This window comes from Microcaecilia unicolor, chromosome 7, assembly GCF_901765095.1.
Source record: "Microcaecilia unicolor chromosome 7, aMicUni1.1, whole genome shotgun sequence".
In the NCBI taxonomy this organism is placed as follows: Eukaryota; Metazoa; Chordata; class Amphibia; order Gymnophiona; family Siphonopidae; genus Microcaecilia; species Microcaecilia unicolor.
This window is the reverse complement of record NC_044037.1, coordinates 307,653,060-307,679,758: the sequence shown is the minus strand read 5'-3', so window position 1 is coordinate 307,679,758 and position 26,699 is coordinate 307,653,060. Positions and strand designations below refer to the sequence as shown.

The 26,699-nt window shown below is 44.8% G+C and overlaps 1 protein-coding gene across 1 annotated transcript in view; it reads left to right on the top strand.

Moving 5' to 3' along the window:
- Positions 1-26,699, top strand: part of SPEG (striated muscle enriched protein kinase) — a 495,656-nt gene that overhangs the window by 139,701 nt on the left and 329,256 nt on the right. Inside the window, exons 2-3 of the mRNA XM_030208751.1 lie at positions 8,153-8,236; positions 19,437-19,641. Coding sequence (XP_030064611.1) covers positions 8,153-8,236; positions 19,437-19,641 — 289 coding nt within the window. The remainder of the gene's footprint in view (positions 1-8,152; positions 8,237-19,436; positions 19,642-26,699) is intronic.

The following is a 26,699-nucleotide window of genomic DNA, read 5'->3' as shown; positions in this document are numbered from 1 at the left end:
ACTTTGTGCAGTTCCGGTTGCCCCATCTTTAAAGGATATAGCGCAACTAGAAAAAGTTCAGAAAAGAGCAACAAACTGATAAATCTAATTTAATCTAACCTAATATGGTCACTTCTATTCCACTTAACCTAGATGCAGCTCAAGGGAGTGGAACAGCAGGGTGAGCTGACAAGATGCTCAGGTGTGTAAAGAGAGAGGGTAATATTATCCCTTTTATAGGTCACTAGTTGTATCTCAGGTAGTCACAATGAGTGTGATAAAGCAGCAGGGAAAGCTGACAAGATGCTCAGGTGTGAGAGGAGGTAATATTACCCCTTTTATAGGTCACTAGTGATATCTCAGTTAGTCAGTGAGTGTGATAAAACAGCAGGGAAAGCTGACAGGATGCTCAGGTGTGAGAGGAGGTAATATTACCCCTTTTATAGGTCACTAGTTGTATCTCAGGTAGTCACAATGAGTGTGATAAAGCAGCAGGGAAAGCTGACAAGATGCTCAGGTGTGAGAGGAGGTAATATTACCCCTTTTATAGGTCACTAGTGATATCTCAGTTAGTCAGTGAGTGTGATAAAACAGCAGGGAAAGCTGACAGGATGCTCAGGTGTGAGAGGAGGTAATATTACCCCTTTTATAGGTCACTAGTTGTATCTCAGGTAGTCACAATGAGTGTGATAAAGCAGCAGGGAAAGCTGACAAGATGCTCAGGTGTGAGAGGAGGTAATATTACCCCTTTTATAGGTCACTAGTGATATCTCAGTTAGTCAGTGAGTGTGATAAAACAGCAGGGAAAGCTGACAGGATGCTCAGGTGTGAGAGGAGGTAATATTACCCCTTTTATAGGTCACTAGTTGTATCTCAGGTAGTCACAATGAGTGTGATAAAGCAGCAGGGAAAGCTGACAAGATGCTCAGGTGTGAGAGGAGGTAATATTACCCCTTTTATAGGTCACTAGTGATATCTCAGTTAGTCAGTGAGTGTGATAAAACAGCAGGGAAAGCTGACAGGATGCTCGGGTGTGTAAGGGGAGGAGTTAATATTATTTATTTATTTACAGCACTTATATCCCACAATTTCCCACCCAAGGGTAGGCCCAATGTGGCTTACAACAATCTACATAATCATACATCAGGCAAGGTCAGAAACAGTTAATGTTCTAGAAGTATAATGGGAAAGGACAGAAGCCAGATGAAGAAAAAGAGAAGAAGCAGAGGTGGTAATATGACAGCGGGGAAGACGGTTCAGAAGTTAGAGGTGTGCCAGACGGTAGTGATGTGTACGCTTTGCCAAATAGAAAGGTCTTGAGGCGCTTTTTGAAGGTAGTATGATCAGTGGTAAATTTCACTAGCTTAGGTAGATCATGCCAGAGATGGGCACTAGTGTAGGAGAAAGTTGATGCATAGGTTCTTTTGTATTTAAGTCCAGAATATACTGGGTAATGGAGGTTTAAATACGATCATGCAGACCTGTGTGGGTTCCTTGGTGGCAAGTTGATCAGGGTGTCCATGTATGCTGGGGCTTCGCCGTAGATGATTTTATGTACTAGGGCGCAAATTTTAAAAGGTTACTAGTAATATCTCAGGTAGTCACAGTGAGTGTGATAAAGCAGCAGGGAAATCTGATAGGATGTGTATAAGGAGAGGAGGTAATATTACCCCTTTTATAGGTCACTAGTAATATCTCAGGTAGTTAGTGAGTGTGATAAGCAGCAAGGAAAGCTGACAGGATTCTTAGGTTTGTAAGGAGAGGAGGTTTGAGGCAGGCAATTGGGTTGTGCCCTTGAACTACAAATCCCTGTAATCCTGTAGTTCCCTGTAATAGGTTCTTTCTGAGCACAAGTCCAGTTCTCTGTGTGTTATGGGTCTCTTTCTATTGGCTTGCCTTCTTCTCTTGGCTTGCTGGACATGCACCAAGGTACGTGTAGCTAAAGTATATCCAAAAGAGCAACCGGAAAAGGCAGTAAAGATGTATGCCATCATAGATGAGCAAAGTAACCAGTCCCTGGCAGGACAGAATTCTTCGACTTATCAGTATCCCTATAACCTCAAGACCTGCACAGGGATGACAAAGAGGACGTGGAGAAGAACAATAGATGGCAGTAACAAGACACATCTACTGACACTCATTGAGTGTAATCAGCTACCCAATAACAGGGAGGAAATTCTCACACAAGAGGTTGCGCAACACCACCCTCATTTGCAATCTATAGCAGAGTACTACTACTACTATTAAACATTTCTATAGCGCTACTAGACTTACGCAGCGCTGTACAAATTAACATGAAAAGACAGTCCCTGCTCAACAGAGCTTACAATCTAAATTGGACAGACGAACAGACAGCTAGGGGTGGGGAAATTGCAGTGGTAGGGGTGATAAGTGAGGGTGTTGAGTAAGAGAGTCATGGTTAGGAGTCGAAAGCAGTAGCAAAGAGGTGGGCTTTAAGCCTAGACTTGAAGACAGCCAGAGACTGTATCTGCAGCCTTTAGTCCCAAATGCTGAGGACTTATTCTTGTTTGGAAGAGACATACCAATATAGATCAGAGTTTGTGAATTATGTGTAGGTGTACCTGACACCCTACATGCCTATCGAATTGCGTTGGGACAGGTGATAGTAGGTGATGTCTGTCTTAACAGATTGAGGAGACCAAGTATAGATGTATACAAAATGTGCATCTTGGAGAATGGGCACACCACCTTGTTGAAGCCTTGCCATAACCATCTGCATGTAAAGGAGGTTTTCAGTTGGGAAGAACCAGACCCCAGCTCAACCATTTGTCAGAACACCTCGCTACCAGATTTAGGAGAACATCTGGGGAATTCAGTGCTCCAAGTTCCTAAGGATGATGACAAACCAATTTTTTCAGTAGAAGACAGAGAGTTCTTGAGAATCATGGAAAAGGAATTCTACAAAGATGAGTCAAACAGTTGGGTTGCGCCTCTACCATTTTGGATGCCCAGATCACGACTCCCTAATAACAGAGAGAAGCAGAAGACTCTAAGAAGGAAACCAGAGACAAAACAGCACTTTATAACATTCATGCAAAATGTGAGTTACTGAGCGGGTGGAGACGCGTTCTGGACCTGCTCTTGGGCCTTCGGCTTTCCCACCTCCATCTTCCTCTGGCTTGCTTTTTGTTGAATTATTATTGTTGGATACCTTTGTACAGCACATGGACAAATATTTCAGTAAAACTGCAGACCTCATGGCTGGCAAATCGCAGTGGAAAGGGGCCAAGAAATCTAAGGCTTTGGAGGAAAAAATGGTGAATAATCCAGGTACCATGGTAACACAATTTACCACCGTGGCGATAGCGGAACTTGGCTGTAACAACTGCTTTGGAGCCGTTCTTCTGTCCACTCTCTTCCCAGCTCTCTCAGCTGGTGCATTTAGAATCTCTGCATGGACATAACCTCCCGGACCATGAAGCTGGAGATGTGGGTGTCCACACTTGAGGAGGAGGCGTATGAGTTCCACAAACAGATAGCTGCGTTATGCCAACAGTCTCAACAGCATGTGGACAAGCTATGGGAGCTCGAAAATAGATCGAGGAGAGATAATTTATGATTTGTTGACTTTCCGGAGTCCATCTCTGAGGTGCAGATTTTGCCTACTATGGAACACTGGCTGCAGCCCAAGTTTCTGCTAAAGGATAGACAGGGTTTCTGCGGCTGGATCAGTCACACCAATTTGGGAAGCGACAAGCGGGGGACAAGCAATCCCAGGTAATTATTTCAAAGTTCCATAGCTTCCAATCCAGAGGTGCTACATCAGTACTGGAAAAAAAGGGGCTCTAAATCTTATGATGAGGAATCTCTTATTTTCTTCTAAGATTTCTCTGTCACCCTAACGGATAAGTGGGGGTGCTTCTCTCCTGTTTGTTTTTCTTTGGCAGAGAGCAGTATCTCCTTCCCCTTGCTAGCATGGGGGACAGCACACTGCATCTATGATCCTGTTCTTTTTGTTTACCAGGAGACTTTAGTTGAGTGAGCCCGGATGTCCCTTTTTAAGGGACTCAATTTCCTAAGGGGCACTGCGAAGGTATCCGCTATGTTATTCTAATGATGTACGCAAGCTATAGTGTTAATTCTTGAATGTTATGTTAAACTATTGGTGGGGGAGCAGGGGCTCCCGATGCATATAGCTTGTACCTGATATGCTAACCATCTTTCCGTGGTTTGCATGTGGCAATGTCCATTGTTTGTATGGAGAGGAAAGAGGGGATAGGGAGGGCTAGAGAAGAGGGGGGAGGGAGGGAGGGAGGGAATTATGGGAGATTCTGTGAGGGGGTCCTGTACCTGCATCTTGCAGCTGGGTTGTTGGTTTTACATTCTGTCTGCAGTGTTGGTATGTCTCCGATTCTTGACTGATGGGTTTTCTTGTCTTTGGATTAGGGTGAGGGCTGTGCGCCCTGCACTATCTTTGTTTGGCCACGTATTGTATTATATTTGTTGGTCCTATATTTTACATGGCCTTACCTAATTGCAGGATTGCTACCTGGAATGTAGGGTGGATAACAACATCTATTAAATGAGCTAAAATCCTGTCTGTACTTAAACATTCTGATGTGGATATAGCATGTCTTCAAGAGACACGCCTTTCTGATTTGGAACATCAAAAGATATAGTGGCAGTGGGTGGGGGATGTACTAAACTTATCATCGGGGACCAGGCGAGGGGTTTTACATTTTAAGGCTGAGTTGATCTTTGCAGAAGAGCATAGGTACTATTTATTGGCGAGGGATTTTTATTGTTTGGTTATCTATGGCCCCACACCTTTTATCCCACCTAATTGATGAAACTGCTTCCTTATGCTTCCTCTGATTTGGTAGTGGCGGGTGATATGAATCTGGTAATGTCCCCAGCTGATGATTGTTCTCTGGGCAATCGAGGAGGTGGGGATCGTGGGTCCATGGAGGGGATGCTTTTGGCTTTAGACCTGGTGGATTGTTGATGACTCTTGCATCCCGAGGACAGGGATTATTCCCTTTCTAGATCTTAAAGCATACATGGTTTTGGCTGGACTATATCTTTGCCAGGCGAATCCTGTTTTCTTTTATCTCGTCCGTGATGATGGGTCCGGGGGAAGTGTCTGATCATGCTCTGGTGTAGGTGGATCTGGAAGCTCCTGCAGGACATGTACTGGTCAGGGGTTGGCGTTTTCTTTCTTACTTGAGGCACAGCCCAGATTTTCAAAAATACCTCATTGAAAAGTGGGACTAATTTTTGTCTCATAATAGTATTCACTTAGATCACCTTACCCTCTTCTGGATTATGGCAAAGGCTGTTCTGCGTGGTGATATAATGGCCTACACTAGTCTCTGTAACAAGAAGCATGCAGCTAGTATAATTAACCTAGAGACTAAATTGAGAAGGGATAAACAGGCTTTTCTTCACTGCCCCTCCAACTCCCTGCGTGATAATTATTTTGCTATGCAGACCCATTATCCATGAGCACACAACCCAGAGGCTCTCTTTATTGGAGACACAAATTTTATAAGGGAGTAAGTCCAGAAAACGTTTGGGGGCACCAGAGCAATTCACGTCTTGCAGGCGTAAGACGGAACCTTAACTATTCATATAGATCATATTGCCCAGATTCTTACCAACTATTTTCAGGCACGTCCTGCGGCCTCTCCATCAGCTATTCACGCTTTTTTAGAATCTGTGGGACTTCCCAGGCTTTCTCTGGATGTGGTTTCTGCACTTAATGCCCCAATTTCGAGTAAGGAATTGCAACAAGCGATAAAACCTCTGAAGGATTACTGTGCCTCAGGGTGTGATTGCTATTCGGGGGAATTTTATAAATGTCTGCAAACACAGTTAGTGGGGCCTTTAATAGATTGCTATCATACTGTGGTGGCCGAGGAGCATTTTCCCTTTTATGAAAACATTGCTTTAATCACCTTGCTTAAGCCTCCAAAACTCAGAGACATGGCTGCCTCCTGTCGTCCAATCTCTTTGATTAACATGGACATCAAAATGTTATCTAAAATTATGGGTAAAAAACCAGGGGTCCCAGAGTGAAGATGAACCAAACTTTATTAATCAGTATATTGACTCGACACAACGTTGTGTTTCGGCCAAAGGGCCTACATCAGGAGTCTACAAATAAAAACAACATATAAACAATATATATATATATATATATATATATATATATATATATATATATATATATATATATATATATATATAAACAAATGATAACACTAAAAATAATACAAAAAATAATAATGCATATATAATCTGAATACTATACAAATGTAATGTATGTGAAATGAAAAGGTGAAGAACATGACCATTATAATAATTAATAAAGCTTAAAACATGTATATGACAAATTTAATAAAAACACACTAATATGGATAAACACGAGAGACCCTAACCTCAGATTTAAGATGGAGTTTGGTACACATGAAATTCATTTTTTGGACCTTACTATTACAAAGCATGAATATTTTTTCAAAACTACTATTTATAAGAAACCAACGGATTGCAATACATTTTTACATTATTCCAGCAACCACAACCCCAAACTTAAAAGTAATTTACCATTGTGCCAATGTTTCCAGCACCATCAGGGGGAGGTCTTCAAGTGGCAGAGTTTGTGCAGCGCTGCGTACGCCTTGTAGCGCTATAAAAATGCTATATAGTAGTAGTAGTAGTAGTAGCTTGGGATCCCCACCAGCTACCACTAAATGAGTGCTGCCGTTATGTGGGCCTGAGTCCTAAGTGGGTGGGCCTCGGCCCACCCAAGCCCACCTGTGGCTGCGCCACTGGACTAGAGCTTCCAAAATAAGCATATTAAGATAGCAGATGATAGCAGAAAAAGCCCAAACAACCCATTCACACTGCTAATGATATATCAATACTACTAGCTGAAGGATGTGGCGCTTCTTCTCTTCATTTTCAATTTTGGACCAGTTCCTTTTTATCAAAAGGTATTTTGGACCAGTTCCTTTTTATCAAAATATCTATCAAGCTTAGTATCCTATTCCCTACAGTGGCCAATCCAGGTCACATGTACCTGGCAAGTTCCCAAAAGAGTAAAACAGATTTTATGCTGCTTATTCTAGAAATAAGCAGTGGATTTTCCCAAGTCCATCTTAATGGCTTATGGACTTTTCTTTTAGGAAATAAGCCAACCCCTTTTTTAAACCCTGCTAAGCTAACTACTTTTACCACATTCTCTAGCAATGAATTTCAGAGTTTAATTACACGTTTTCTCTGATTTGTTTTACATTTACTATTTAGTAGCTTCACTGTGTGGCCCCCTAGTCCTAAAGAGTAAACAAACGATTCATGTCAGCTTGTTCCAGTCTCATATCTCCCCTCAGCTCTCTTCTCCAAGCTGGTTTTTATTGGTTCATTACAATTCTTTTGTTTTAACTTTATTTATTGCATTTGTGTAAGCAGTTAAAAAGGTTGGTATTTTGCTTAGGTTTTAATTATTTTATTTTATTATTGCAATTTATTAACTACCTTTATGAAGAGATTCACCCAAGACAGTGTACAGCAGGTGCAGTTTAACAGAAAACTTACCTCTCTGTTGCTGCTGTTCACTTTGAATGGGTTCTGTCGGCATTGCCACACAGCAGCTGCTAATGCGGCTTAGTAAACAGGAGGGTATGTTTTGTTAACAGCATGACAGTAGTAAAATGACCAAATATAAATGTAAATACAATCAATGAGGTAAACTTGGAGATGGAAAATTAATTCCTAGTTACAGGACTAACATGAAACCGTATCAGAAATATACACATTTAACTACACTGTAGAACAATCAATCATATAACAGCAATATGATAAATGTCAGTACAAATGCATTAGAATAGTCAAATGACATAGATATGATGCTAATGCTTTTCTACACTACAGCTTACCATGTAGTCGAGGGGCCAAGTGCAGATGTTTCTATGTTTTGCATGTTTGAAAGATTTCTGGTTTTCTAATTGATTCCTTTCTTTTTCTGTATTTTGCTTCTGAACCAAGTCAAATTAGTTGTTCATTTATGTACATGTGTAGATGCCCAGTAAGATTGCACACATATGCAAGAGTTTTGTTGTCCATCCTTAGCTTATAGTGACTGGTCCTTTCTTTCTGTATTACCTAATTTCTATCAGTTTTCCACTTTAATCTTTACTTCTTTCCCTTTCAGACTCAGAAATGGAGGAGGAAGATGGCGTAGACCCCCAGGTAACTCGCGGAATGGATGCACATGACTCTCTCAGCACCCCTTCAGGTTAGTCATGGGAGTCTCCACAGATCCTCATACCTTGCTGCTCCAGAAGACACTGCACTGCATCCCACTACACAACATTCTGCACTGTACCCTTGGCCTTAAAGCTCATTGCATTACATCCTATGAGTGTTAGTCCTCAGTGTACAATCTTGAGCCTTATACCTCACTGAACTGCACTCCATGCAATTACAACTCACTCTTCCTTGACATACAACACTAGAATGTATCACCCTAAGTCTCATACCAAACTGCTCCCAACACATATCACCACCCTGTGACTCACATCTCCCCAGCACACAGCACTGTGCTGTAGATCCCTGAGGCTTATTTCTCACTGCTTCCCAACATACTGTACTTCCCTGCAGATCCCCAAGACTCACACCTTGCTGCTGTCCAACTACTACTACTTAACATTTCTAAAGCGCTACTAGGGTTACGCAGCGCTGTACAGTTTAACATAGAAGGACAGTCCCTGCTCAAGGAGCTTACAATCTAAAGGACAAATGTAAAGTCAGTCAAATAGGGGCAGTCAAATTGGGGCACTTTTCTGCATTGCACTTCTTTAAGCGTTACACCTCACTGCTCTGTAACACACTGCTTCCTTAGCCTTCCCAGCAGATGAATCCAGGAACTGGTGGATTGTGTCCATCTACCAGCAGGTGGAGATAGAGATTACAAAGCTGAAGGCAGTGACACCAGACGGCCAGCTCCTCCTTCAATCAGTATATCTCTATCTCCAGCAGGTGGTAGATGACATCTCAGCAGCTCCTGGATTTGTCTCCTGGGTCAGCTCCTGGGCCTTTTTGGCCAGTTGAGCCTGGAGGGTGTTTGGCCTTGGCACCAACTTTAGGGGCATACCTGGTGGCCTGGGTCCCTGCCTCACCCTGTGGACCCAGTCCTCCCTCTGTGGACCCCGTCCTCCCTCTGTATAGGCTGTTATAGTGGTGGTAGCTTTCCTCACAAAAAAAAAAAAAAAATCCTTCTGTGCTCAGCCTTTTCTAACACAAAAAAAAGGAGTTAGCACTATATGGGAGACAAACACTGTGGCTGCAAGCAAGATAGCGGGTGATTTCTCGACCCCGCTGTCAGCACTCTGAGAGGGTCGGTTCACTAGCAGGTTTGACTGGCAGCTCCGGCTGTGCGCGGGTCTTGTGTGGTGCCGCTGTTTGGTGAGTGTTTGTTTTTCTTCTGGGAAAGCGCGAGTATGGTGGCAGAGTCTGTCAAACGATGTTCGCTCTGTTGCGTACGCCAGTCTATGGCGGGCTTGTGCCTGGCCAGGTGCGCAGAGGTTCTATCTAGCCCTGATGACGGTCTTTCCCCAGAGTGGTTGGATTTCCACTCTGACACGTCTGGCACACATGTCATTTTTTGGTGCCAGCCAATGCAGTTCCTGCCTCACAGCTATTAGCTGCAGTCAGTGGTGTGCTGGTAAATTTTTAACAACAGGCTCTCTCCCCGGTCCACCTCGGCGCCCCCCCCCCCCCCCCCGTCCACCTCGGCGCCCCCCCCCCAAAACAGATTGCAGAGCTGGCTATACCCGGGGGGGAGGGGGGGGGGGCGCCAACACATTACTCTCTCCAGGAAAAAAAAATTAAATGATCCCAGGTTCCAATCTAATTCATGTTTAATATGGGATAAAATGCCATAAATAAGTAAATAAATATAAACTTTTAACGTTCACCTGATTCTCAAAGTGGACATATTCCAAACACTATAATGAAAATAAAATTATTTTTTCTACCTTTGTTGTCTGGTGACTTTGTTTCTCTGATCATGCTGGCCCAGTATCTGATTCTGCTGCTCTCTATCTGTTCCCTTGACTCTGTTTCCAAGGCTTCCTTTCCATTTATTTCTTTTCTTTCCTCCTTTCTTCTTCATTTCTGGTCCTCCGCAGACTTGACTGTACAGTGGATCCAGCTTCTGCCTATTTTCTCCATCCATGTGCAGTTTCTCTCCTCACTTCCTTTTCCCTCATCTAATCTCCTTCCTCTGTCTTCCCTCCATGTCCAGCATTTCTTCTCTCTTCCTTCCCTCCCCTCCATCCATGTCCAGAATTTCTCTTGCTCTCTCCGCCATCCATGTCCTGAAACTCTTCTCTCTCCCCTGCCCCTCTCTATCCATCCATACCCAGCAATTCTCTTCTCTCCCCTGCCCCCTCTGCCCATCCATGCCCAGCAATTCTCTCCTCTGCCCATCCATGCCCAGCAATTCTCTCCCCTGCTTCCCTCTGCCCATCCATTCTCAGCAATTCTCTCCCCTGCCCCCCTCTGCCCATCCATGCCCAGCAATTCTCTCCTCTGCACATCCATGCCCAGCAATTCTCTCCCCTGCTTCCCTCTGCCCATCCATTCCCAGCAATTCTCTCCCCTGCCTCCCTCTGCCCATCCATGCCCAGCAATTCTCTCCCCTGCCTCCCTCTGCCCATCCATGCCCAGCAGTTCTCTCCCCTGCCCCCTCTGCCCATCCATGCCCAGCAATTCTCTCCCCTGCCTCCCTCTGCCCATCCATGCCCAGCAATTCTCTCCCCTGCTTCCCTCTGCCCATCCATGCCCAGCAATTCTCTCCCCTGCCCCCCTCTGCCCAGCAATTCTCTCCCCTGCCTCCCTCTGCCCATCCATGCCCAGCAATTCTCTCCCCTGCCCCCCTCTGCCCATCCATGCCCAGCAATTCTTTCCCCTGCCCATCCATGCCCAGCAGTTCTCCTCCCTCCCCTGCCCTCCCGCTCCCATCCAGGTCTAGCGATGTCCTTCGCCCCCCCCACCCTCCCCAGCAATTCTCCTCCCTCCCGCTCCCATCCATGTGAAGCGATGTCCTTCGCCCCCCATACTCCCCTGCCGCTCCCATCCGTCAGTTTCAAATACCTGCCTTGAAGCGCCGCATTATTTAAGGCCTGCCTGCTGCCCGTCTCCAGCTGCCTTCCCTGCTTGCTTCTCAGGAGTTCGGTTCTTCGCGCTCTTAGTCCCGCCGCGGGAAAAGGAAATGACGTCAGAATGATGTCAGAAGGCGGGACTAAGGGCGCGAACCGAACTCCTGAGAAGCAAGCAGGGAAGGCAGCTGGAGACGGGCAGCAGGGCTTTAAATAAGGCGGCACTTTGAGGCAGGTATTTGAAACTGACGGATGGGAGCGGCAGGGGAGGATGGGGGGGCGAAGGACATCGCTACACATGGATGGGAGCGGGAGGGGAGGTAAGCATGGCGCCCTCCTGCCATGCTTACCTCGTGCAATGGAGCCGGCTCGCCCCGTACAACAACCGGCTCACAAGAGCTGTTAAAATTTAACAAGCGGCTCTTGCGAGCCGGCTCCAGCACACCACTGGCTGCAGTGGATGCCTCACATGCTTGCCTCGGGTCTCCATGCAGTACCTTTGGGGGGGTTCTCCTTTAGCTGTAGGGTATGTTTCTGGTCTTGCTGCGGGTGCTCCTGACTCGGGGGATTTCTTTTTGCCGGATTTTTTCCTCTTGCTTCATCAAGCATATTTATTGAAGTGGGCTCTGCTGGCGCCACTTTTGCCTGTTGCTCCTCCTTCGGGGGTTCCCGCTCTGGATTCGGAGGTGGCCTTGCAGTCAGAGGTTCTGATCTTTAAGAGGTCATGGCTTGGTGCTGCTTCGGAGGTGGGGTCCTTGGGGTCCCTCTCTGACCCCCTTTCGGTTGCTACGGGCTCTGGGGTGTCTTTGCCCCCTTTGTGAGTGGATGAGTTGGAAGACGGTGAAGTTCCTGAAGAAGAGTCATAAGTACATAAGTATTGCCATACTGGGACAGACCGAAGGACCATCAAGCCTAGCCAATCCAGGTCACGAGTACCTGGCAGGATCCCAAAACAGTGCAATACATTTTATGCTGCTTATCCTAGAAATAAAAAGTGGAGTTTCCCCAAGTCCATTTTAATAATGGCTTATGGTCTTTTCTTTTAGGAAGCTATCCAAACCTTTTTAAAATCCCGCTAAACTAACTGCTTTTACTATATTCTCTGGCAACGAATTCCAGAGTTTAATTACATGTTGAGTGAAGAAATATTTTCTCTGATTTGTTTTAAATCTGATTATCCCTCTACGGTGCGCCTTTTCCATTGAGATGAGCTGCCTTTGCTCATCTGTCAAGCTTTGGAGGCCTTGAACATTGAGGATTCTGAGGCACAAGCAGTGGTCAGCACGAGGAAACTGTTTAAGAAAGACTTTTCCGGTACATGCTGCCATTCAGGAGCTTATTTTGGCCCAGTGATCCGATCCTGAAGGGGGTTTGAAGGTAACCAAAGTTATGACTCATTTGTATGCGGTTGCTGCAAATTATACAGAGAAATTGGCTCCTTTTTGAGTGGATGCCTTAGTCATGGCAGTCACTAAGAAGGAAAAAACAAAAAGGAGGTGAAATCCCTCACTAAGAAGACCACTATCCCGGTTAAGGGTGGATTGGCTTTGAAGGACAGATGCATAGAGGCTTCTCTTAAGCACGCCTTTGAAGTGTCTAGGCTGGCCTTCCAGGCCTCTAGCTGTAGTCCTTACTCTGCCAGGGTATTTCTTAGCTGGTTGCAGCAGGCATTAGAACAAGACTCGGGGCCGTCTCCAGCCCTTTGGAGTTCTTTGCCTCACATGGAGTCGGGACCCGCTTATTTGGCAGACTCCCTTTATTACCTGGTGTGGACTTTGGCCAAACAGATGGCTTTGGCGGTCTCTGCGCATCACTTGTTGTGGCTTTGCCATTGGGTGGCAGATTTGGCGTCAAAGCAGAGACTTACATGACTTCCCTTTCGGGGCAAACTTCTCTTTGGAGAAGACCTGGAGAAGATTGTGAAGGACTTGGGTGATTCTAAGTCTTAGAGGCTTCCTGAGGATAGGCCCAAGTCTTCCTCACGAGGGGGGTCTTCTAGATCTCGTCTCTGTGAGGTTCATCGTTACCGCCCAGGTCAGGCTGCAGGGGCTTTTCAGCATCCTTGATTTCAGCAGTGTTCTTCCTTTTGGAGTGATAAGTGACTCAATGATGGAGCGGACCACCATCACGTCAGACCAGTGGGTCTTAGACATTATCAGAGAAAGTTACAAGATCGGATTCTCCTCGCCTGAAGGCGAGGTGTTCCTGGAGTCCAGGTGCTTCACTGATTCCAAACAAGTGGCGGTCGAGGCCACTGTGCAGTCCCTTCTGGAGCTTGGGGTGGTGGTGCCCATGCCCTTTTCAGAGATCTGCCCTAGATGTTACTTGATCTATTTCTTTGTTGCCTCGCAAAGGGATTTCTTCCACTTGATTCTCGACCTGTGGAAGTAAACCAGTGTCTTGTGGTCCAGCACTTCCACATAGAGACTCTGTGGTCAGTGGTGGCAACAGTGCAGCCGGGGGAGTTTCTCATGGCCAAGGACTTCATGGAGGCGTATCTGCACATTCCTATTTGGCCTCCTCATCAGCAGTTTCTCCGTTTTGCCATTCTGGGACGGCATTTCCAATTTCGGGCGTTGCATTTTGGCTTCGCTACTGCTCCCCATACCTTCTCCAAGGTCATGGTTAAGGTGGTGGCCTCCCTCTGAAAGGGAAGCATCAGAGTTCACCCCTATCTAGATGATTCGGTGGAGGAGAGTCTCAAGGCTACTTCTTGGGTCATCTGGTTCCTAGAGTCCTTGGGCTGGGTGGTCAACCTTCAAAAGAGCCATCTCATTCTGTCTCAGATTCTGGACTATCTGGGTGTCCGATTTGACATGGCTGGGGTTGACTTCTTGCCCTAAGACAGGAGGATCAAGCTTCAGACTCAGGTGCACAGCCTGCTGGGTGCAGGAGGTGGAGTGGCTGATCAATTGCCTGGAGCTTCGTGCGGTGATGAAAGTCTTAGCCTTCCAGGACTTTTTGGTCAACAAATTGGTTCGGGTTCTCTCAGACAACACAATGGCGGTAGTGTACATCAATCATCAGGGCAGTACTCAGAGTCAGACCCTGGCAGCTGAGGCGTCTCGTGTAGTGGGCCGAGCACCACGTTCTCGGTCTATCGGTGGCTCACATCGCAGGTCATTGCAATGTGTAAATGGACTTTCCTAGTCAGCATCTCCTGGATCCAATGGCGTGGGAACTGTCGATGGCAGTGTTTCACCAGATTTGCCGCTGGTGGGGAACACCAGATGTGGATTTGATGTCATCCCGTCTGAACTCCAAAGTGCCCAGGTTCTTCAGTTGTTGGAAAGAGTTTGGCTCTGCAGGGCTGGACGCTCTGCTTCAGACCTGGCTGGAGGAGGGCCTTCTTTACATCTTTCCTACTTGGCCTCTGATCAGCCTGGTAATTCTCAAGATCGCACACCACAGGGGCCGAGTCATTCTGGTTGCTCTGGATTGGCCGAGACATCCCTGATATGTGGACCTCGTTTGTCTACTGGTGGCTCCTCCGTCTCTACTTCTGGTCAGTCCCGACCTTCTCCACCAGGGTCCCGTCGAGATGGAGGATCCCTCCCGCTTTGGTCTTACAGCTTGGCTCTTAAGAGGTCGCGCTTGAGGAACAAGGGTTATTCAGATGCAGTGATAGCTACCATGCTGCGAACTTGTAAGCATTCCACTTCTGTGTATGCATGGGTGTGGAGGACCTTTGAGGCGTGGTGTACGGCCCACGCTTGGTCACCCTTGCTGGCTTCCATGCTGTTAACTTTTTTGCAGGATGGCTTGGCCAAGGGTTTGACCTATAATTCTCTTTGAGTGCAGGTGGCCGCTTTGGCCTGCTACCGGGAGCAGGTGTCTGGCTCTTCTCTGGCCTTGCACCCCGATGTGGTGCGTTTCTTGAGGGGAGTGCTGCATCTTCATCCTCAGCTTCAGCGGCTTTGTCCACACTGGAATCTCAATCGCCTTCTCTGCACCTTGCAGGGGACTCCTTTCAAGCTGTTGTGGAAGGCTTCTGATAAGGATCTTACCCTTAAAGCAGTGCTTTTGGTTGCCATTGTCTATTATCATTCCAGCTATGAGCTTTGGTTCAAGGCCTGACTTTGGTTCAGGATCTAAAATGAGAGAAAACCTTACAGGCCCATGACTGTAACCTGAACTTCATTGTGACTGCAGAACTCATGATCTGTTGTGACATTCTGATGCAGAAGAATAAAGAATGGGCGTAAGTGGAAAAACAGAGTAACATTGTTTAGCAACATGGTGGTCACAGATGTTTTAGTGAAAAATACAAGATAACTCCTCAGGAAGATGACTTAGTCTTCCAGGAAGAGCCAGTCCATTATTAGCATTTCCAAGAAGAACTAACGAACTCATTACCATATCCAATCAGTGTTAACTATGACATTAACATAGATCCAATAAGGTTGTCCAATAAGGACAACAGGATCTTGCCCATTGTGAGCCGTGGTACTTGTTTTCTCAGCATGTTTATTCCTGGTATTGTTAAAAAATAAATAAATAAAAACCAAATTAATGACCAACTGCTTCTTTCTGGTTTAGTAGGGAAAACAGAAGAGAAGGTCTTTTCGAGCTTATGTGTTATATGTTAAGGAAACATGTTTCTGTTCTGGTTCATTGGTGAGGAAGGATCACAGTTTTGTTTCTTGTTTGATACTGCTTTGTGAAGAGACATATACTGATTGAAGGAGGATCTGGCTGTCTAGTGTCACTGCCTTCAGCTTTGTAATCTCTATCTCCACCTGCTGGTAGATGGACATAGCCCACCAGTTCCTGGATTCATCTGCTGCTAGTAAAGGAAAGAAAATTATCAGCAGGTAAGGCATACTTTTACCATATCCCTGAGCCTTAATTTTCATACACTGCACTACCCTGCACTGCACATCCCTGCAGTTTATATCTCAATGTTCTACAGCATACTTCACATTCCTGAGGGTTAAACCTCACCATCCTTCTACTCACTGCCCTGCACTGCACATCCCTGCATCTTATATCTCACTGCTTTCCAACACACACCACATTTCTTCTAAGGCTTACATCTCACCATGCTTCTAAACAGTGCACTGCACATCCCTAAAGATTATCCCACTACTTTCCAACACAGAGAACTATACTGCACTGCCCTGAGTCATATATCCCATTGCTGTCCAACATACTGCACATTCGTGAGCCTTACATTTCACTCCCCTGTCATACAGAGAGACTGGGAATACAATAGTTGTGTCACTGTATCTTTGTGTTTCTCCCAGCATGATTTGCTGTGTGCCCTTCCTTTAGAGAAGTTCACTTACAGATTTCTAGAAGAAAAACATTTTCTGTCATTGCTCCAATACTTTAGTTCCCTGTTAAAGATTCAATGTATGAATGATTTCCTGTTTCTATAAAAAGATTAAGGTGTGTTTTAATCATATGGCTCATGGAGATGAATACACAAAGTAGGTGTGGAGCGAGTACAGGCCTTTGTTATTTCTTTGTATGTAATGCTGGCCAGTTGTAAGTTTAGCTCTGGAGAGGATGGAGGAAGGGTAACAAGGTGAAAGTGGGGAGGAGGGGTAATGGGGAGCTTTGTGAATCCTGCATGTATATTTGTTATTTACTTAAAAGCATTTATAAATCACTTCTATTCCACATTCGAATCAATGCATAAAATACTATTATGGGTTTTATTGTGTGTCATTTTAAAATGCCTTGAGAGGTTTTCTAGAGGTAATCACATAAGATAAATGATAAATAATGCACTGCATTGTATTTTCCTAAGATATATATGTCAGTGCTTCCCAGCATACTGCACCTTCCTGAGCTGTACATCTCACTGCTCCTCAACACCTTGCACCTTCCTGAGGCATACAACTCATTTATCCCCAATACACTGCCCCTGCCCCAGCTGTTTTTCTCACTGCTCCCCATAACACTGCAACTTCCTGAGCTGCATATCTCTTTCTCTCCAAAACACTGCACCTACCTGAACTGTACATCTCACTGCTCCTCAGCACACTGTATCGTCTGCATCTTCCTAAACTATACATTTCACTGCTCCTCAGCACACTGCACCTCCCTGAACTGTTCATCTCACTGCTCCTCAGCACACTGTATCGTCTGCACCTTCCTAAACTATACATTTCACTGCTCCTCAGCACACTGTATCGTCTGCATCTTCCTAAACTATACATTTCACTGCTCCTCAGCACACTGCACCTCCCTGAACTGTTCATCTCACTGCTCCTCAGCACACTGTATCGTCTGCACCTTCCTAAACTATACATTTCACTGCTCCTCAGCACACTGCACCTCCCTGAACTGTTCATCTCACTGCTCCTCAGCATACTGCATCTCCTGCATCTCCCTGAACTGTACATCTTGCTGCTTCCCAATACACTGCATTTCCCTGAGCTGCACATCTCACTGGTCTCCAACACACTGCACTTCCATGTGTTGTACATCTCACTGCTATCCAACACAGTGCACCTTCCTGACTGTACAGCTCACTGCTCTCAACACACTGCACCTCCCTGACTGTACGTCTCACTGCTCCCAACACACTGCACCTCCCGGACTGTACATCTCACTGCTCTTCAGCCCACTGTATCTCCTGCTCCTCCCTGACTGTACATCTCACTACTCCTCAGCACACTGCATCTCCTATACCTCTCTGAGCTATATACCTCACTGCTCCCAAATACACTGCACCTTCCCCAGCTGTACATCTCACTGCTGCCCAGCATACTGCACCTCCCTGACTGTACATCTCAATGCTCCCCAACACACTGCTCCCCAACACATAGCACCTCCCTGAATTATACATCTCACTGCTTCCCAACACACTGCACCTCCCTGATTGTCTATCTAACTCTCCCCATCACACTGTAGCTCCCTGAACTGTACATCTCACTATTCCCCAACACACTGCACCTCCTGACTGTATATCTTGCTGCTCCCCAACACACTGCACCTCCCTGCTTGTACATCTCACTACGCCCCAACTCACTGCATCTCCCTGACTGTATATCTCACTGCTCCCCAACACATTGCACCTACACGACTGTACATCTCACTGCTCCCCAACACACTGCATCTCCTTGACTGTATAGCTCACCATTCCCCAACACATTGCACCTCCCTGAACCATATGTACATCTCACTGTTTCCCAACACACTGCACCTCCCTGACTGTACATCTCACTGATCCCCATCACATTGTACCTTCCTGAGCTGTATATCTCAGTGCTCCCCAACATACTGCACCTTCCTGACTGTACATCTCAATGCTCCCCAACATACTGCACCTTCCTGACTGTACATCTCAATGCTCCACAACACACTGCACCTCCCTGAACTGTACATCTCACTGCACCTTAACACACTGCACCTCACTGACTGTATATCTCACTGCTCCCCAACACACTGCATCTCCCTGACTGTACATCTCACTGCTCTCAACATACTGCATGTTCCTGACTGTACATCTCAAAGCTCCACAACACACTGCACTTCCCTGAACTGTACATCTCAATGCTCCCCAACACACTGCGCCTCCCTGACTATATCTCACTGGTCCCCAAAACACTGCACCTCCATGACTGTGCAGATCACTTCTCCCTAACACACTGCACCTCCCTGACTACATCTCACTGCTCCCCAACACACTGCACCTCCCTGACTATATCTCACTGCTCCCCAACACACTGCATCTCCCTGACTGTATATCTCATTACTCTCAACACACTACACGTTCCTGACTGTATATCTCACTGCTCCCCAACACACTGCACCTCACTGACTATAAATCTCACTGCTGAATGTCTGAGCCCCTCACAGCTCATTACTCGCCATCTGCCTTAATAAGTTGTAAATTTGGTGTTTTCCTTTGAGTTTATATCTTTCTATAGCCAGAGAGCGAGGGACTGGTTTAGATGAGTATGTAAGGTTTTGAATGAATAATGGATGAAATGAATTCATTATAATTAAGGGAATTAATGAGAACGCAAGGTATTAATGGAATTAAATAATAGATTAATTTAAATCACAATTCTAGGATGTGAATGGATATGTTTTTGAGGCTGTTTGTATTTCTGCCTTTCCTGTTGATTCCCTTTTGTAGAAGAAAGACAGTTATTGTATCTGTACATGAATTAATAATCCCTACATCACTCTGTCCTGCTCTGTGCATGTGTGAGTTTGAATGTCCCACTCACTTCAAGGTTTTTGACTCCTCCTTCTGTCCATCTTGCTCTGTGCCTGTGAGTCTGTTCGTCCCTCTCACATTCAGGTCTTTTCCTACGATGCTAGCTGATGATTTCAGTTTCTTTCTGCATTTTCATATCTTGGTTCTTGTCTCAGGAGAGTCCGACACTATTGTGGGTAGCTCTCTGAACACCACTCCAAGCACACTGATTGGCACATCCCAGATGGAGGATCACTCGGACTGGTCCGGGAGTCAGCAGACCATAGTGGAAAAGGACATTTGTGACAGTGTACCAGCTAGGGGACCCTTCTTCTATTCTGCTACTGGCCGGCCACTGGATATCCTGGCCAGGAACCCAAGGCAAGCGATCCTGCTGAACACCAGTGGGGTGGAAATCAGGCATCTAGGGGTGGAACCGCTGATACGGGCTTCTCGTGCTAATCTGGTGGGCACGAGCTGGGGGTCAGAGGATAGTCTCTCACTGGCCAGTGATGTGTATGACAGCGCATTCAGCCTGTACAGAGGCAGAGCATATTCCTTTCACATGTAAGTACCCAAATCCTCCCCAAAACACTCCTCATCCTATCACTTCCATCTTCAGCTTCAATCACTTTCCTTTTTGGCAATACCTTATTTTTCACATTCTTAATTTCTTATTCCATTGTGGCCATTTCCCATGGGAGAAAGTGCTCTTTCAGTACTGAGATCTGATAGTCCAGATCAGTAAATGCATCAGAGGAAAAGAAAGAACCAAGACACTAAAGGGGAAAAGGGAGGAGCAGAGAGGAGACAAAAAGAGAAAGTGGGGGAAAGAGTAAGAGAAAGTAAATCACAGCAATCAGCTATATATCCCAAATCAATGCCTTAAAGAAGCTATTGCAGTTCCTTTATTAAGAGTTGTATATGCAAGTCCCAGATAGACGTACTGAACACAGGCCGTCTATTTGGGACTTGCATATACAACTCTTAATAAAGGTACTGTATTTTACACCATTGGATCATCTTGATGCTTTATTTCTTCCACCCCTTTGTTTGCTTACACTTACCTGTGGAAGTTTTGCTTTTCTTTGTGTTTTGGACTTTATCCTAAAGAAGCCATTCTTATATGTATGTCAAACAGAGCAAGTATCATTCCTAGATTCTGCTCACCATGTTTCTGGTGCTTACGCTCTTCTACAATGTGTCTGTTACTTCGCCAGAGAGAAGAGGAGAAGCAAAAGATCATATATTAATCCAGTGAGAAAAAACCCCCCCCAAAACAGCACTATTTATAAATCAAAACACATAGCCCTTACTATGGGGAAATCATGGGATGAGCATTAGAAACTAGATACACTGCAATTATCTACTCAACAGTATTTAGTCCTTTGTCTTTTATACTGTTGCTCATGAATGCAAAATCAATAAAAATGTTAAATGTAAATGCAACGGAGGCGTTCACATGGGTAGATCTTGGGACAGTTATGCATGCATGCAACTTACATAATACTGCAAGTTATGTGTGCCCTTGCTCCATTTTGGCAATTTCAGTCATGTCAGGTCTATGGCTGGTGTAACTGTGAGCATGTAAATGAAAAATCGATGCCAGGATATGCTAGCATTCTGTAATGGAATGTGGGCACCTAGATGCTGTTATAGAATAGGTATAGGTTTTCATGTGTAGCATCAGGGAACCTAAAGGAGATGTTCCTCATTGCCCCTAATGCTACCAAAATAGATGAAGTTGTCACGTCTTCAACAGGTTGTTGGTTAGTGGTTATTCATGTAGAGGCAATTCTGTGTGTACTTCTGGTCACTGTATCTCAAAAAAGATATAGTGGAATTAGAAAAGGTTCATAGAAGAGTGACCAAAATGATAAAGGGGATGGAACTCCTCCGTATGAGGAAAGGCTAAAGAGGTTAGGACTCTTCAGCTTGAAAAGAGATGCCTGAAGAGGGATATGATTCAGGTCTACAAAACCCTGAGTGGAGTAAAATGGGTAAAAGTGAATCAATTTTTCACTGTTTTAAAAAGTACAAAGTTACATGAAAATATTTTTAAAACAAATAGGAGGAAATATTTTTTCACTCAATGAATAGTTAAGCTCTGGAACTCATTACCAGAGGATGTGGTTACAACAGTTAGCATATCTGGGTTTAAAAAAGGTTTGGACAAGTTCGTGGAGGAAAAGTCTGTAGTCTGCTAGTGAGATAGACATGGGGATGCCACTGCTGTCCCTAGGATTGGTAGCATAGAATCTTGCTACTTTTTGGGACTCTGCCAGGTACTTGTGACCTGGATAGACCACTGCTGGAAGCAGGATACTGGACTAGATGGACCATTAGTCTGACCCAGTATGGCTATTCTTATGTTCTTGACCACCAGCTTTCATGATATTGGTCTTTTGTTCATTGTTTTCAGCCCAGCAGTCTTCCTGCAAGCTCTCATTTCTTCCAGAGGTATTATATCATCATCAAAGTTCAAGTCCGTAAGACAATTCTGATCTTTCCTCTGAATGCCAACATTTGGACTGTTAAGTGTTTTCTGCGTGACAAAATCTATAGCCATAAGAAACAAAATTGACTCAAGTACATAGCCTTGTGCACATCAGTGACAATATTGAAGAAGTTTGTCTTAACACTGCAACTAGAGAGCAGATAACTATTCTTGAGTATGTTGATATAATGTTGGGTGTTTCCTTACATTGTTGCAATGCTCCAGACTGATTCCCTGTACATGTTATCAAATGCCTGGTTGAAGTTAATGGAATTTAGTGACAATGACTTTTGAAATTGAAGGCTTTGTTCAGTGAAATTCCACAGTGTAAATATTTACTCATTGCACTATCCACCACTGTGACAACCTGCTTGCCCCTCATGCAGGATGATACCAACAGTACACTGTAACCGCTTAATAGCACAGTACAAAAGACCTTGCTGAGGACCAACAGAAGTATAATGCCTCTCCAATTGCATCATTCAGTGATGTTGTCCTTCTTTGGTAACTTGACAGTCACCCCCCCGCACTTCATTCTTCTGAAACGTATTCTGCATGTCAACACATCAATAGTCTGACTAGTTCGTTTATGTTCCAGTACCATCATACTTCATCAGTTCTACTGGAATCTGGTCTGGTCCAGCATTCTTATTGCTTTTCAATGCTGCTATTGTCATACCAACTTCTTCTGTCATTTCTTTTTATTTTACTCTTAATTCATCATTGGGAGCGAAAGCATCACAATTGAAAGTTTCATCTGGGTTTGGATGATACTACATTTTCCTGAAGTGTTCTCCTTATGTTAGTGTAACTCACTTTTCTTACTTAGGTAGGTTAAGCTCTCTGACCTTTGCCTCCGGAACCACTCAGTAGCCAGGACAGTCAAGAAAATTAACTGAACTTTATTTAACAATGGAACACTGCAGCAATTGTCATGGAAGTCCTCAACACACAGCTATGATGGTAACCAGACTTGATCTTACAAAGTCACAAGACCATACAATCTTTCCTTCTTGGGCTATGCATATATGTAAAACCCCTTTCGCCTGACCTGTAGCCAGTTGACACCCTGAAATCAACTTCTCCGTTGTAGCACCATTATCAATGGAGATTTGGATCCAGCATTAACTGTCCAAGTCTTTCAGGGGTTTACCTTGAAAGAAATCACCAGCCATGGGCAGACAGCGTCCTACCCTTGAGCCCGGTTTGCGGTGAGACTCCCCAATTTCAGCCCGCAGGTCAGCTCCTCTAATTGGCTCAGGAGATTAACAGCAATGACCCTGACCCTGCTGCTCTATCAGGGTTGGCTCAACAGGTAACCCTCTTTTGTTCCAGCGGGTCACTTGACGGGGGTTGTAGACTTCTGAAACACAGGCTACCAAGGACAAATCTTACAGTACTGTCCTCCCTTATATAGAGATCATCAGCTCCACCCCACACTGAGATTCCACAAATCAGGACATCCTCAAGTGTGGACTCCATGTTGGACTCCTCCTACCCAGGGCTCCAATATAGCAAAGGGTTACATTAGCAAAATCTTCCCATTTTTATCTTTGATTAGAATGTTGGAATGTCTTCTTTTTCCTGTCAGTTATCTAACAGTGCCTTTGTATCATTTTGGTTATCTGGTTCTGTCGCCTCTTCTCCCTTTATCTCTAACCAGTCTCTCGTCAGCTCATAAGTACATAAGTACATAAGTAGTGCCATACTGGGAAAGACCAAAGGTCCATCTAGCCCAGCATCCTGTCACCGACAGTGGCCAATCCAGGTCAAGGGCACCTGGCACGTCCCCCAAACGTAAAAACATTCCAGACAAGTTATACCTAAAAATGCGGAATTTTTCCAAGTCCATTTAATAGCGGTCTATGGACTTGTCCTTTAGGAATCTATCTAACCCCTTTTTAAACTCCGTCAAGCTAACCGCCCGTACCACGTTCTCCGGCAACGAATTCCAGAGTCTAATTACACGTTGGGTGAAGAAAAATTTTCTCCGATTCGTTTTAAATTTACCACACTGTAGCTTCAACTCATGCCCTCTAGTCCTAGTATTTTTGGATAGCGTGAACAGTCGCTTCACATCCACCCGATCCATTCCACTCATTATTTTATACACTTCTATCATATCTCCCCTCAGCCGTCTCTTCTCCAAGCTGAAAAGCCCTAGCCTTCTCAGCCTCTCTTCATAGGAAAGTCGTCCCATCCCCACTATCATTTTCGTCGCCCTTCGCTGTACCTTTTCCAATTCTACTATATCTTTTTTGAGATACGGAGACCAGTACTGAACACAATACTCCAGGTGCGGTCGCACCATGGAGCAATACAACGGCATTATAACATCCGCACACCTGGACTCCATACCCTTCCTAATAACACCCAACATTCTATTTGCTTTCCTAGCCGCAGCAGCACACTGAGCAGAAGGTTTCAGCGTATCATCGACGACGACACCCAGATCCCTTTCTTGATCCGTAACTCCTAACGCGGAACCTTGCAAGACGTAGCTATAATTCGGGTTCCTCTTACCCACATGCATCACTTTGCACTTGTCAACATTGAACTTCATCTGCCACTTGCACGCCCATTCTCCCAGTCTCGCAAGGTCCTCCTGTAATCGTTCACATTCCTCCTGCGACTTGACGACCCTGAATAATTTTGTGTCATCGGCGAATTTAATTACCTCACTAGTTATTCCCATCTCTAGGTCATTTATAAATACATTAAAAAGCAACGGACCCAGCACAGACCCCTGCGGGACCCCACTAACTACCCTCCTCCACTGAGAATACTGGCCACGCAATCCTACTCTCTGCTTCCTATCTTTCAACCAGTTCTTAATCCATAATAATACCCTACCTCCGATTCCATGACTCTGCAATTTCTTCAGGAGTCTTTCGTGCGGCACTTTGTCAAACGCCTTCTGAAAATCCAGATATACAATATCAACCGGCTCCCCATTGTCCACATGTTTGCTTACCCCCTCAAAAAAATGCATTAGATTGGTGAGGCAAGACTTCCCTTCACTAAATCCGTGCTGACTTTGTCTCATCAGTCCATGTTTTTGTATATGCTCTGCAATTTTATTCTTAATAATAGCCTCCACCATCTTGCCCGGCACCGACGTCAGACTCACCGGTCTATAATTTCCCGGATCTCCTCTGGAACCCTTCTTAAAAATCGGAGTAACATTGGCTACCCTCCAGTCTTCCGGTACTACACTCGATTTTAGGGACAGATCGCATATTTCTAACAGTAGCTCCGCAAGTTCATTTTTTAGTTCTATTAATACTCTGGGATGAATACCATCAGGTCCCGGTGATTTACTACTCTTCAGCTTGCTGAACTGACCCATTACATCCTCCAAGGTTACAGAGAATTTGTTTAGTTTCTCCGACTCCCCCGCTTCAAATATTCTTTCCGGCACCGGTGTCCCCCCCAAATCCTCCTCGGTGAAGACCGAAGCAAAGAATTCATTTAATTTCTCCGCTACGGCTTTGTCCTCCTTGATCGCCCCTTTAACACCATTTTCGTCCAGCGGCCCAACCGACTCTTTGGCCGGTTTCCTGCTTTTAATGTATCTAAAAAAATTTTTACTATGTATTTTTGCTTCCAACGCTAATTTCTTCTCAAAGTCCTTTTTTGCCCTCCTTATCTCCGCTTTGCATTTGGCTTGGCATTCCTTATGATCTATCCTGTTACTTTCAGTTGGTTCTCTTCTCCACTTTCTGAAGGATTGTTTTTTGGCTCTAATGATTTCCTTTATCTTACTGTTTAGCCACGCCGGCTGACGTTTAGTCTTTTTTCCCTTTTTTCTAATACGTGGAATATATTTGTCCTGAACCTCCAGGATGGTGTTTTTAAACAGCATCCACGCCTGATGCAAGTTTTTTACTCTGCGAGCTGCTCCTTTCAGTCTTTTTTTCACCATTTTTCTCATTTTGTCGTAATCACCTTTTCTATAGTTAAACGCTAGCGTACTTGATTTCCTAGTTTCACTTCCTTCAATGCCAATATCAAAACCGATCATATTATGATCACTGTTATCAAGCGGCCCTCGTATCGTTACCCCCTGCACTAGATCATGAGCGCCACTAAGGACTAAGTCTAGTATTTTTCCTTCTCTTGTCGGCTCCTGAACTAGCTGTTCCATGAAGCTGTCCTTGATTTCCTTTTAATTTGGGGATCAAGTAATTGGTATTTAACTGCAGCTGTTAATTGGTATTTAACTGCAGCTGTTTCCCATTGACTTTTGTCTGTCTTCCTTTTGTCTGTCAGCTGCCATGTTCCATCCTGTATTCAGAATTCCCTTTATGACACACTTTTTTGTCCAGTTGTCTCCTCTGCAAAATCAAAATCATCAAGTCAAGCATAATTAGAGACTGGATTGAAACTGAGCAATTAGGTATACTATTCATAACAGTGGCTGAAATGCGAGACGACCCAGTACTTCTTGACTTATGCCCACCGGGATATAAAACAGCACACATCAACAGAACTCAAAAGAAAGGATCAGGGTCACCTTAATATATAAAGCCTTCTTTACAGTAGAAACCATAGCTGAACATATATCCCCTGCGATTGAAATTGTGGCATGCAAAATCACAGACTCAACATTAACTGATCAAGTGTGCGGTATCCTTTTCTACTGCGTGCCTGGAAGATGGTCCAACACCCAAGACAACTTCATGGACTTCATATCAAACATTTGCACAAACTTCTCAAATGGCCTTCTACTAGGTGATACCAATCTACATCTAGACAAGCAACATGACGCCAACACCAGGCTTCTAACAAACTTCCTGAACCAATGGAACTTCAAAACGGCACCAACCATCTCATCTCATGTAAAAGGTCATCAATTAGACATACTAGCTTACAGGTTCTTAGTCAATAACAACCATATAATAGAGAATCATAACTGGGCAGAGGTGCCATGGTCAGACCA